The sequence below is a fragment of the Sturnira hondurensis genome, unplaced genomic scaffold (assembly GCF_014824575.4).
Source record: "Sturnira hondurensis isolate 20B ecotype Veracruz unplaced genomic scaffold, ASM1482457v3 Scaffold0021632, whole genome shotgun sequence".
In the NCBI taxonomy this organism is placed as follows: Eukaryota; Metazoa; Chordata; class Mammalia; order Chiroptera; family Phyllostomidae; genus Sturnira; species Sturnira hondurensis.
The window spans coordinates 828,778-842,138 of NW_028094263.1; the positions used below are offsets into that span (position 1 = coordinate 828,778).

General features: G+C 46.0%; 1 protein-coding gene across 1 annotated transcript in view; it reads left to right on the forward strand.

Moving 5' to 3' along the window:
• Positions 1–13,361, forward strand: part of DNAJC7 (DnaJ heat shock protein family (Hsp40) member C7) — a 29,946-nt gene that overhangs the window by 11,972 nt on the left and 4,613 nt on the right. The window contains exons 2-9 of the mRNA XM_037033515.1: positions 2,016–2,104; positions 2,791–2,915; positions 3,283–3,396; positions 4,487–4,561; positions 8,036–8,154; positions 8,976–9,129; positions 9,746–9,910; positions 10,718–10,809. Of these exons, the coding sequence (XP_036889410.1) occupies positions 2,016–2,104; positions 2,791–2,915; positions 3,283–3,396; positions 4,487–4,561; positions 8,036–8,154; positions 8,976–9,129; positions 9,746–9,910; positions 10,718–10,809 (933 nt within the window). The remainder of the gene's footprint in view (positions 1–2,015; positions 2,105–2,790; positions 2,916–3,282; positions 3,397–4,486; positions 4,562–8,035; positions 8,155–8,975; positions 9,130–9,745; positions 9,911–10,717; positions 10,810–13,361) is intronic.

Below are 13,361 nucleotides of genomic sequence, written 5' to 3' on the forward strand. Positions count from 1 at the left end.
AGCTTTGGCATCTGACGGGTGCGGCCTGGCCTTGCAGCCTCAGGCCAGTCTTTCACCTGGTAGCCTTCATCTTCTCCTTTGAAAAATAGGGATACTGAAACTCACATAGTAAGAATATGATGTGTGGAAAGTGCCTGGCCTCAGTGATTCTCACTAGTCTTCCACAGGCGCCATCCTTTTTCCTGGGAGCCAGAGCTGAACTGGCTCTCCCCCCGGGTCAGTGCCGCACGAGGAGAGGACACCTGCAGCAGCTGTGCAGCTCTGCACCGCCACGTAGCCTTGGCGCAGGCGCCAGACGCCTTTGCCTTTCCTCGAGAATTTGTGTCGTCTTAGCCACTAGCCGGCTGAAGAGATGACTGGACCCTCTCAGGGGCCTGTTTGGGCCTGCTGTTTCCTTTGAGTTTGCTACTTCCTTTCTTCCCAGGAATTTGACTCAGCCTCTGAAATCCTGCGTTGGGGAAGCCCTTTCTTCGACCCTGTTGGCCTGCCTGCACTGAAAGGATGGGTTCCTCCTAGTTTGTATGTGGTGCCTCAGTTCACTTTGAGCTGCAGGATGGTTGGTGTGCGCCATGTAGAAAGACAGCCACCGGTCCCCCAGGCTTGTCGCCAGGAGACCCTTCCTGAGGGCTTCCGACAGCCCGGGGCCTCTCCAGGCATTGTGGGAGGGTGAGGCGAGGTCGTGCCGCCCTCCTTCCCCTCTCTTCAGCACTCTTCGTGTGAGTGAGGCTCGCCAGGGCAGTCGTGGGGCAGAGTGGAAGGGGTCGCCCCACCAGGAGGACAGCAGCTTTGCCGGTTTGTATTTTAAAGTAGATACTTAAATAAATCACAAATCTCCCCAGTGCCAATATCCCTAGAATTGAGCTGTAAACTCCCACACCATTACCAAGGTTGAGAACAACGTACTTTTGTTTCCACTTCAGGCAGCCCTTGAACTCAGCTCGTTTTTGCATGTGTGGGGGACAGGAAGGGAAACCAAGGCTTCCTTGTAACAAAAGCACTCAGTTCTGTAGTAATGGTGCAGTAATCGTTTTGGCAAAGAATTATCTTTGCAGCTCAGGTTGGGCAGTAGAATGGTTTTGGGTATCTTTGACAGAAGGTACTGGGTGGCGGTTCTTTAAAACGTTGTCGGTCATGTTGGAGTTGGTGTTAGTCTCTTGGGCAAGAATAGAGTTCCCTATGATAAACATTCTTTCTTTTGGAAAGTAAATTTGTCTAATGGCACAGCTTCAGTAAACGTATCTTGGGTTAGGGCAGAAATTCTGAGATTACTCAAGGTGCTACAGGGAGGATAGAGGGGCAGAAAGTACCTGTACAGGTGTGATGGGCAGAGGGATTACCCGTGGGTGGGGCTCCTTAGAGCATGGCATGGCAGCCTCTACCGCGTACGTCCCTGTCATCCAAGTTCTTGGTCTTTGCTGTCGTTCAACTCTGTTTTCCATCTTAAACACCAATATGCTATGCTTTGAACTTCCTTGCCATCTGCTTTTGCTCTGCTTGTCCTTCCAGTGACAAACGCATGAGCCACTTTTTAAGAGAATAAATGATTAAAACTCGAAGGATATGGCCCACTTTGCATTGAGAAGTCAGTTGCCTCTAATCACAGTGTCTGTAGGTCAGTTTTTGTACATTTGCTGAAGTGGCAGCCGTTGTGGCACAGTGGGAAGGAAGTGGATTTGTCAGGACTCAGTCCCGGTGAGAGAGTATCTAAATCCGTCTGCTGTGAGGAGAATGACCACAGGTGGGAGTGGCAAGGCAAGGCCGGCGACACGTAGAGAGTTTCTTAGTTCACATGCATCTAAGTGACAAAAATAGCATCCGAAGACCCTGGATTCTTTCATTAGCACCTCCTTTTGGTCCATCAGCCTGCAGAACAAATCTGTGAATTCTTTCTAGTATCACCCTGACTTTCAGCTCAGTGTGCCAGGGACTAGGCCAAAGATTGCTCCCGTGAGACTGCAGAGGTGGTTTTTCCAGGTATGGGTAGTAACGTGGTTCTCTTTCTCTTTCCTTTTCAGGAAAGCAGAGTCTTTCAAAGAACAAGGAAATGCATACTATGCCAAGAAAGACTACAATGAAGCTTATAACTATTATACGAAAGCCATAGGTGAGACGGACCTAGTGCTTATGCTGGAAAATAATTTGCCAAATACTGTTATTAATAGCTCCTCTCTAAGAAGTAGCACATCTTCAAGTTCAATGGCTTCATGAGGAAATTACTTTTTTTTTAGCTTAAGTGGGTGGCAGTTACTTTGGTAAATTAAAAGCAACTCCAGAAATTCCAAATGTTATGGCAATAGAATGCCCAACTACGTGCATTTCAGTGTTGGCAGTCTGTTCACTGGCTTAGAAGATGGCCTTTTGGAGATTGTCAGGGCTCTGTTATTTCCATGTTCCATTTGCCAACCTATTTTAATCCAATGCCAGCATTTTTCTCACCTGACTTGATTCCCACCTTCCCACCCCCAGCTAAACAAATGCAAATACATTCTCATATCTTACTCATAAAGCACAGTTCATTAAGAAAATAAATATGCTGACCCCTGTTCCAAAAGATAATTAATGCATTTTAAAGCTAAGTATAAGTGAGTTCTTAAAATAACTTGTTTTCTTTTTAAATTGGTTGCACTGTTGCTGCTGTCCATTTGCACAGGCAGTCAAAAATATGACAGTGGCTTTTTAAAGAGAATGTCGTAGTTCCTATTTTACTTTGTTGTAGTTCTGAGGGAGATGGCCCGTGAGATTTAGAGGCAGTGACCCATTCTAAACCTTGCTTTATACCCTTTTCTATAGATTTGTGTCCTAAAAATGCTAGCTATTATGGGAATCGAGCAGCCACCTTGATGATGCTTGGAAGGTTCCGAGAAGCTCTTGCAGATGCACAGCAGTCAGTGAGGTTGGATGACACTTTTGTTCGGGTATGTAAGGCGGCTCTTTGGGGAGGACTGGGTTGCTGCAGTTGACTTTCTCCAGCCCAGGGTTTCTCAGTCTCAACACTGTTGACATTTGGGCCAGATAATTCTCTGTTGTGAGGGCTGCCCTGCACAGCATTGCAGGGTGTTTAGCAGCATCCCTGGTCTTTAAGGTATGAGTAGCACTCTCCCACCCCCAGCCCAGCTGTAACCATCAAAAATGCCTCCAGCATTGCTGAATGTCCCATGGAAGGCAGAGTCAGCCCTGGCTGAGCACCATTTCTCTGGCCATTTTTGTCCCGTGTTGGTGCTATTGATTTCTGTGTGTTTAGTCACTCATGCTCCTTATCCTTCTTTCTTGTGTTTGTTCCAGGGACATCTGCGGGAGGGCAAGTGCCACCTGTCTTTAGGGAATGCCATGGCAGCATGTCGCAGTTTCCAGAGGGCCCTGGAACTGGATCACAAAAACGCTCAGGCACAACAGGAGGTATGGGTCTGATCTCGTCTGTAGTGAAAGAGGGAGCGTGGTATATTGGGGTGAATAGTGACGTGAGAGTCAGAACTGAGATCTAGTCTCACTTCTGCCATCAGCCACATCTGGGTGACTGTAGGCAAGTCTCGGAGTCTCTCTGAGCCTCGGCCTTCCTATGAATATGATTTTCAGCTTTCAAGATCTGTGAAAATTGGCCCTGGCTGGCGTAGCTCAGTGGATTGAGCGCGGGCCTGCGAACCAGACGATCGCGGTTCGATTCCCAGTCAGGGCACATGCCTGGGTTGCAGGCCGGTTCCTTGCAGGCTAACTACCAGCAGGTAGTAACTACGCACAAAAAGGCAACCGTACATTGATGTTTCTCTCCCTCTCTCCTTCCCCTCTGAAGATAAATAAATAAATAAAATCTTTAAAAAAAAAAAAAAGATCTGTGAAAATTTGAGGGTTTCGGAGGGGGCGGGGGCGGGGCAGGGGGTTAGGCAGATGCATCAAGGAACTGATTAAGTGAGGGTAAAGAATTTAGTAAATTCAGGCCCTGGCTGGTGTAGCTCAGTGGGTTGAGCACAGGCCTGCGAACCAGAGGATGGTGGTTTGATTCCCAGTCAGGGCACATTGCCTGGGTTGCAGGCCAGCTCCCAGCAGGGGACCCACAAGAGGCAGCCGTACATTGATATTCTCTCCTTCTCTCCTTCCCTTCCCCTCTAAAGATAAACAAAATCTTTTTAAAAAAGGAATTTAGTAAATTCAAATCCTGATTAAATAATGGCAGCTGAATCTTGCTCAGGTTACTCATGGATATAATTTAGTGAGGATCTCCAAGCTTTTGCTTAGTCCCTGACAATGCCTTGCCTTCATTTTGTATATAGCAAGGCATGATTCTTGCATTCCTGAGTTTAAGTTCAAATTGAGGGTAAGGCTTGGGCCTTGGCCTTTCTGTTAAGGAGTGTTGGCTGCATCTTTGCCAACCTGATTTGTGAAAAGCCCATGGTTCCGATTTTCTTAACATAGTCATCGGCTTTATTGATTTTTGTGGTTGTTGAATCTACAACTTCATTAAAACCTTACCTTATCTGATTTTCTGGTTTAGTTCAAGAACGCTAACGCAGTCATAGAATATGAGAAAATAGCAGAAATGGATTTTGAGAAGCGGGATTTTCGGAAGGTAAAGTACAACTATGAGGAAATTCACCTACGCTTTCTCACAAAGTCCTGTGTGTGTTGTGTGTGATAATTAAGAGTAGTAGTATGGTACAGAAGTCTAGAGCAGTGTATGTAATGTGACTTTGCCTTTTTTAAAAACTTTATACTTTTTAAGAGCAGATTTATTAGGTTCACAGCCAAATTGAGAAGAGGGTACCGAGATTTCCCGCATGCTCCCTGCCCCACTCAAGCCCAGCCTCCCCCGTGGTCAGCATCCCCCACAGAAGGTACATTTGTTACAGCCGGGGTTTTGGCAATTATGAATAAAGCTTCTATAAACATCCACGTGTAGATTTTCATGTGGGCATTTTTCAGCTCCTTTGGGTAAATGCCAAGAAGTATGACTCCTATACTTATATGGTGGGGGGATATTTGGTTTTATAAGAAGCTGCCAAAATGTCTTCCAAATGGCTGTGCCTTTCTGCTTTCCCACCAGCGACGGTGTGAATTCCTGTGGCTCCACGCTGTCACCAGTGTTTGAAAGTATTTCGTATTAAGTTGCTTTTAAAAATTATATTTTGCTTTATGATAAAAGCAAAATGAATTTGTTACTCAAGTGTATTCCTGCTTTTGATTTAAGGTAGTGGTCTAAAAGTGTGCTTGTAGGAAAAAAAAATAGGAAAAGCCAGTTGGAATTAGATACGGCTTTGGGCGATCCGTTTTTATTTGATGAATGAAAGCTCGCTCTAACTCCTGCTCCGTGGGAGCTGGCGGAGCTAGAAATCAAAACTAGGGGAGGCCCTTTGAACGGGTTGAACAGTGTTGGTAGCCTGTCCTCACGACCTTGTGGACATCGGGCTTTTCTGCAGAAGCGCACTGCTGTCCGTACGGAGCTGAGTGGTAGGTAGTTCGTGGAAATTTAAAACCGGAGGGGTTGACCAATGTCAAACGTGAGAAAGATGTAAACGTTCTAGGTATCTTTTTAGATCTACAGTGCTTATGCTTCGTCCGTATGATAATTCCTGACTCCCTTTTTCAGATAGTGCTCAGAAGTAGTTTTCACTAGAGTTTCAAAGGGGGAGGTAAAGGGCCCCAAAAAGGTTAAAGACCCCTGATCAGGACTGGTTTTTAGGACCACCCAGCAGGAGTTTGGGAGTACCAAGGAACGGAGTTGTCGCTTCATTGGTAGGCGTTTGCTTGGTGCCTTCTGCAGCAAGTACTCAGTGTTCGGCAACAGGATACACTTAAGAATTATTCCAAGGAGTATGTATGGGGCATGGACCACAGGGTGGGGACTGACTGTGGGAGCGGGGGGAGCAAAGGGGGGAAATTGGGGCAACTGTAATAGAACAATAAAATATTTATTTTTTTGTTTTAAAAAAGAATTATTCTTAGATCTTATCCTGTTAAGGTCTTTTATTTGGTAATAAATGTATCTGGTTAGCTTATGGAGAGTCCCAGCATTAACTTTATTAGCATCCCTCTTCTGTCCATTGGTTTTTATATCCAAGTGTCTTTGTAGTGTGATTGGTAAGGGTTTTTTGTTTTGTTTTGTTTTATGTGTGTATATTTGGAAAGTGCTACTGCCTCTTATCGTGTTTTCTGAGGTTTACAAAGGCAAAAGCTTTGTCTTGAAAGGCTGTCTTTGGGTTTCTTTTCTTTTACTTACTCTGGAACCAGAATCCCCAGTTTGTGACAGAATCCTGTTTGTGACATCCCAGCCGTGGCCCCCCCCGCCCTGTAGCTCACGGTGATGTCATAGATGAAGAATTATGATCCTGGCCGGGGAAGCAGATGAAGTTGGAAGAAACAAAGATCTTCTTTGCCTGCAGCTGGCCATAGTCATGGAGAGGTGGGGGTGGGAAGTGAACCCCGGAGACTCCGCCACTCCCCACGATGACCCACTGTCTCCATACAGAGCGCTGTGACAGCAGCAGGGTGTGGCTGCTGCCATTTCGACCGACTGCTCCCTTCTCGCTCCCCCCATTCTTTTTCTAATACCGGGGAAAAATTAGCCCCATGACTCTACCATACATACCACCTGAATTGTCATACTGTGCTTAGCACTTCTAGGACACTAGCCTGTGCCTCTGAAGGAGAGGCATCCCTGCCCCTGCTCCGCCAGTACTGCCGAGCACTCTCCCCCGTGGAAAAGCTCGTGGTGGTGACCCACCTCCCCAGATTTTTAAATTTAATTTTCAAAGGGGTGCTTTCGGTGGTTCAAAAGCTAGAAAGTGTAAGCATAGTGGGTTTTGCTTTTGTTTTTGCATGAAAGGTAATATGCTCTGTGCCTTTATTTCATTGAATAGACCTTGAAAGTCTTTCTGCAGGAGTATCTGGAGATTGAATCTTTGTCCTGTTAGAGTGACATTGTATTCCGTTATATGCAGGTCTGCATTGTCTAACCAGTCTCCTGTCTGAGTGCCCAGACTTAATCTCCTCCTGGTCCCTATGGCCAGATGCTTAGAGGGAATGGGTGTCTCTGAACTCCATGTTTCTCCACGGGGTCAGTTAATCTTGGAGGAGAATGTGATGAAGCAAGGATCTCCCAGAAATAGCAGTAAATCGAAAATGAAACCTCAGAGAACAAACTTCTTTTTTTTTTTTATTTCACTGTTGCTCAAGTAGAGTTTTCTGTCTTTTACTCCCATCCCAGCCCACCCTCTCAGTGCTCCCCACCTCTGACTTCTGAAAAGAAGAAAATAGAAACATGGAGAACCTTTATGAGGCGGAGTAAACTAATCCCAGCTCTGTGTGTGTGCGAGTGAGAGCCTCTTGGCTTTTGTTTTGTGTAGCGCTGTGTCAGATACAGTAATTTGGTGTGGTCTGTTCAGGACCATTGAAAAAAACGTTTATTGGTGTGTTTCTGCACTAAAATAAAAGCGGAAGAGTGGCCGTGAGGCTACGTGAGGCTCATGGTACAGGAAGGAGAGAACCGTGAGCACTTCCACCAGCACAGGGAGCAGCGATTCCTTGCCAGGTCATTTTTGGTACTTTCTGTCTTACTAGGCTAAGCATGACAAGTTGTGCAAAGTAGCAGCTAACGGTTTCTATACTAGAAGAATGAGTTTCAATCCTGGTCATTGTGGATATGATTTACCATGGCAGCTTAGCATGGTGATTAAGGTTATGGGCTCTGCAATTTTAGTGTCTAAGATTAAATCCTGTTTGCTGCTGACTGGCTTTGGCGACCTTGAACAAGTTACGTAATCCCTATGCTTTAGTGTTCTCATCAGTAAAATAAGAGTAATAATATTATCTACTTTATAAAATTGTGTGAGCATCAAATAAGTTAGTACGTAAAATACGGGTAAATGCTGTCATTATCATCTGGATCAGCTGCTCTCATTTCAGTGACTTAGATGAATTAGGTATGTTCTTAAACTCCGATATTACTCTCCTGTGAATCTGTTATCTACAACCAAACTAAAATGAAGATGTTTTTGGAGTACAGGACAAAGAGCCTTATTTTTATTTGTTTTCTTCTTCCCCATAGGTAGTTTTCTGCATGGATCGTGCCCTAGAATTTGCCCCTGCTTGCCATCGCTTCAAAATCCTCAAAGCAGAATGTTTAGCGATGCTGGGTCGTTACCCAGAAGCACAGTCTGTGGCCAGGTATGAAGTCAGGCCAACTCCGTGTCGAAAAGTCAGATTTGCCTGCACAGGTGCTGTTTGGTAGCTTCTGTGTAGTACAGTCCTAGCCCATGTCCTGCAGGCAGACCAGCTAGGGCCAGCTGGACCTCCTCGAGACCTACAGCAGAGATTAGACTAAATTTGAAAACCCATAGAGAATATAGGAATAAATAGGTACTTCAGCTGTGTGTGAAAGAAGAGATGTGTAAATTTGTTTGGTTTTTTAAATCTCCTTTTCTGTCTACTCCAGGGGTTTGCAAAAAAACTCTATAAAGGGCCTTATAGTAAATGTCCTTTTTCTTTTTTTTTTAAGACTTTATTTCTTTTTAGAGAAAGGGAGAGAAACATCGATCTGTTGCCCCTCTCACACCCCCCAACCAGGAACCTGGCCCACAACCCAGGCATGTATCCTGACCAGGAATAGAACCGGCGACCTTTTGGTTTCGAGGATGGCACCCAATCCACTGAGCCACATCAGTCAGGGCAAATACCTTAAGCTTTGCAGGCTAGGTGATTTCTGTTGCATCTGTTCAGCTCTGCCATTGTAGTGCAAAATTAGCCTTAGGTAATAGGTAAACAAATGATATGGTTTGTTTTCAATCAAATTTTGCTTACAAAAACTGGTGGCAGGTGGGATTTGGCCCTCTGGGCTGTAGCCTGCCAATTTGGGAAAAATTCTTGGGAGTCTGCCTACCTTTGGATCCATATTAGAAACATGGTCAGGAAAAAAGAAACCCACAATGACAGTAACGGTGGGGAGATCCAAACCACAGCTAAGTGCACCTTCTCTCCTGCTGCTGCAGCGACATTTTACGGATGGACTCCACCAATGCAGATGCCTTGTACGTGCGAGGTCTTTGCCTCTATTATGAAGATTGTATTGAGAAGGCGGTTCAGTTTTTCGTGCAGGCTCTCAGGATGGCCCCTGACCATGAGAAGGCCTGTATTGCTTGCAGGGTAAGTTCTAGGCACCAGATCTGTGTGAGAAAGAAAGCTTCCCTTTTGAGACTTAAGAGAGTTGGAATGGATGGTCTTTGAACAATGGGAATGTGGTAGCCATCTTTCTGCCTTGCCAGGATGCTTGGTCCTTTTAGTAGAAATGGTTTCAGGGGAGCAGCTGAGATCTTACTCCCCAGCGTATGTTGGCAGTTTGACTCGCATACAGTCTTGTGAAATTTCTACATATTTTAAAAAAAACGGAAAACAGATTTCAAGACTACTTTATTTTGCCCAGAAGTAAATGTGATCAGATGGGTCAGGTCCTTTTAATATCTAAGTGCTTTTTTCTTTTGTTCTTCTCTCAGTGAAGAATAAGTAATGCTTGTCCTGGGGAGTGAAGGGAAACCTTGGGAAACATGGATCTCCTTAGTATTCTTTTGTAAATCATGGTTTCTTCTGTCCACTCTGTGGAAAAGCAGAGGGACAGATAACTAGCCCAAGGGGCGGGGTGGAATGGGATCGGGGTCTGATCCTAACCACTGGGATCAAGAAACTGGAAATAGACTCTGGCCTCTCTGTGCAGTGGTCTGAGGCTTTCTGGACGTGACCTGACCTCCCTCACTTTTCTCTGTAGAACGCCAAAGCACTGAAAGCAAAGAAAGAAGACGGGAATAAAGCCTTTAAAGAAGGAAATTACAAGCTAGCCTATGAACTGTACACAGAAGCCCTGGGGATAGACCCCAACAATATAAAAACAAATGCTAAACTCTACTGTAATCGGGGTACGGTTAATTCCAAGGTAAGCACTTGGTCTGGGGCTTGCGTCCTATGGAGACATTTTGAAGGGAAGTGGAAGAGGTCTTGGGAAATCTGCCCAGTGAGGGGAAACCAGAGGACGGGAGAACAAGTTGATTGGGGTCTCAGCCCGTTAGAACCTACTTCTGAGAGGCAAACTTGTATCTTTTCTCTGGAATTTAGGGGCACTTGGGGGGTGATTTGGAAGATTATTCCCACCTATTCTTCCTTAAGGTCTTTTTCCCCCAGAGAATGACGAAGAGCTTTGGGATAATTTTTAAAGCAATTATTACTGCTGCTTTTTGCCTAAGCAAATGATTATTTTTTAGGATGCTTTGGGAGAAATGAGAATACGGGTCTTCAGCATAACTGATGGTCCCTGTGCTCAGCTGAAAGTAGCCTGAGCACTCCCGTGGTCCTACACACCGTAGGAGACGAGAGCGGGCTCCTCGCAGATTCCCAGTAGTTAAAAACCACAGTCATTCCCATTCCTGTAGCTGGTCTCTGGAATAATGGAGGGCAGGAGCCACCCTTCCATTTTTATGCCTCAGTTGGGCACTAACCTGGAATGGTATAGGTGATTTTATCCTTGCAGATAAGTGTGCCTGGCTTCCATTACTAAAAAAAAAAACCCACCAATTTTGGATTTAGTGTCCTCAGTCCACCGAGATACAGGCTTTCTCAGTGACTAGGAACAAATGTGACAGGGAGCCAGCATGGCCGGTCCGTAGAATTTTGAAGCCATGTGCACAGCTTCTGGGCTCCCCCAGCCACTGCCGTGTGAAGTGTGACTGCTGTCTCTCTCCTGAAGCTTAGGAAACTAGATGATGCAATAGAAGACTGCACAAATGCAGTGAAGCTCGATGACACTTACGTAAAAGCCTACTTGAGAAGAGCCCAGTGGTGAGTGCCTCTGCTGGGTGGGGGCGGGGGGGAGTTGCTGCTGGCCTGCCAGGGGAGTGCATTACGGATGGTGAAGCAGACCCGGGGATGTTGTGAGGTCATTTGGTCCTTCCCCCTGCCTCTAGGTGGGATTGTTCCAGCCCTAGACTCTCTTTATAGACCTCCAGCGGAGGAGATTGCACAAGCTCCCTCAGTCTCCCATGCCTGTGTCTTACGCCCCTCACGGTCAGTAAGTTTCCTCTGATGTCTGACCCAAATACTTTTTGTTAAAGTTTAAATCCATTTCCTTTGGAGATTGTTTGTGTTGTACACTTTGCTCTAACTTGGCACAGTGCTTGGCACATAGTAAGTGTTCACTCAATAAATGTTTTGTTGAATGAATGTATGGTGCTTGGAGGAGAAGAATCTTGGAGACAGTTGAGAGTCTTGCTTACTAGCCTGTTTGCTCCGGGTTTAGAGAAGACAGTCTTGAAGTTAAAAGGGATCTAATCTAGCTGGACCTCCCAGTAGTATAAGGACCACCCCCCTTTGGAAATACCTGCCTGACGACGCGGTGATTTCCAAGCCAGAACGTGCCTCTGCCTGTAGTGCCCAGATCTGCTTCCAGAGTCGGGGCGCCGCCCAGCCCATTGTCACCTTGCTCTTGCACCTGCCAGCGTCTCTCCATGCAGGGACGTTAGTAAAGAGCTAGGAGAGACCCCTTTCAGAAATTCATCTTATTTCAGGTTCCTTCCCAGACAGAGAAGACCTCCGTCTTTGGTGTGTGTGAGTGGAAGGGCCAGCTGTCCTACACTGCCCTCCACACCCGTCCTGGCCCTCACTGTGAAACGCCATGTCTAGAGAGCTGGCGCTGTCCTGAGAATGACGAGGGTATAGTTCTCTTAGGGACCGAGTCTCACCAGTGGCGCAGCATGTGGCCTACTGCCTATGTAGTTTCCCCAAATCATCCACATTTTATAAAAATAGGAAAACTGCTACTCTGTGGGGGTGGGGTTTTTGTTTTTGTGAATTTCTAAGTGTTTAGCTGAGTCTGTCAAAAACATACACAGAACCGTAGACTCTGAGACCACTGCCCGTTGTCTTACCGTCACGGACCACTGGCAGACGAGCATGGGAGCTCTGGGGGATGAGAGTGCCCTTCCACCCAGCTGAAGACTTATTTTAACAGATGCAGAAATCTACGTATGCGTTTACGACAGTGTTAGCTGTAATAATAGCAAAAAAGAGCCACCTACATGCCTAGATACGTGATACTATGTTGCATTTGGAATACTCTTTAGTGGCGAAAGAACAGAACACTTTTTAAAAAAAACTGGTTTTAGAGAGAGGGGGGAAAGGAGAGGGAAACATCAGTTCGTTTTCTATGTAGTTATGCACTCATTGGTTGATTCTTGTCTGTGCCCTAACGGGATCAAACCTGCAATCTTGGTGCATCAGGACAACAGTCTAACCAACCAAGCTACCTGGCCAGAGCCAGAACATGCTCGATTTGTTGGAGTATGTTGGGATGGAGGATTATTTTCTCCATATGTGCACAAAAAATAAAAATCAGGGCAGCAGTTGCTTTGATCAGACAGCTCCTCATCTTTGTGGTAGAAATCGAACTGGCCTCTGAGTGGCTCTGCCTTTGAGACCCCGCCACAGGGAATGGCATGCACTGTTCGGCACAGCTGGCTGAGAGACGGCAGCAGTCCGCTCAGGCAGCTGTGATCGATAAGAATTGGCGATCGGCCCAGTCCACAGCCTTACCAGAGAGAGGCCTGACTCTTGCCCCAGTCTGCCTCAACTTACCTTTAAAGTTGGGAGATGTCAGATCTTCGCTGTATTCCCCCTTTATGAGCTGGAGTTTCCCATTTTCCCTAAGGCTCTACTTTTCTCCTTTTTTTTTTTTTTTTTTCAATTTTAGATGTAAGAATGTCCTAGAATTTTTTTTAATCCTCACCTGAGGACACTCTTCTTCATTGCTTTTTAGAGAGAGGGGAAGGGAGAGAGAGAAACACTGATGTGTGAGAAGCATTGATTGGTTGCTTCCCACATGCGCCTGGGCCAGGGATTATGCACCAGGATTGGGCACTGAACCCACAGCCCAGACATGCACCCCAGCTGGCAGTCAAACCTGCAACCCTTCTACTGCAGGGTGGCGCTCCAACCAACTGAGTCACATTGGCCACGGCTGTCCTACAATTTTTTTTAAAGTGTGAAGTAAAAATGCAAATCAGTGTAACATAAGCTTGTTGAACATATCACGTATGGGCCTGTTTGCTTGTTATATCATTCTGTACCCAGGCTGTTAGTTACCAAGTTTCTTTTCCTTCTCTTTATGTTATACCTCATCCTATAAACAGGTTCCCTGGGCTCCTAATAGCATTTGTGCCCCGCGTCCAAAGGGCATGGTTTTGTCACCATTTTTGTTAAAGGCATAAATCAAGATGTTGACAGAAAGTCAGAGATGCCTCAGATGTTGGGCCCCTCTTTGGCCGGCCACACGAGAAACACTCCCTTGGCCATGGCCTGCAGGCCTGCTGAGGCCCAGCGGTGTTGGCGAAGGTGGG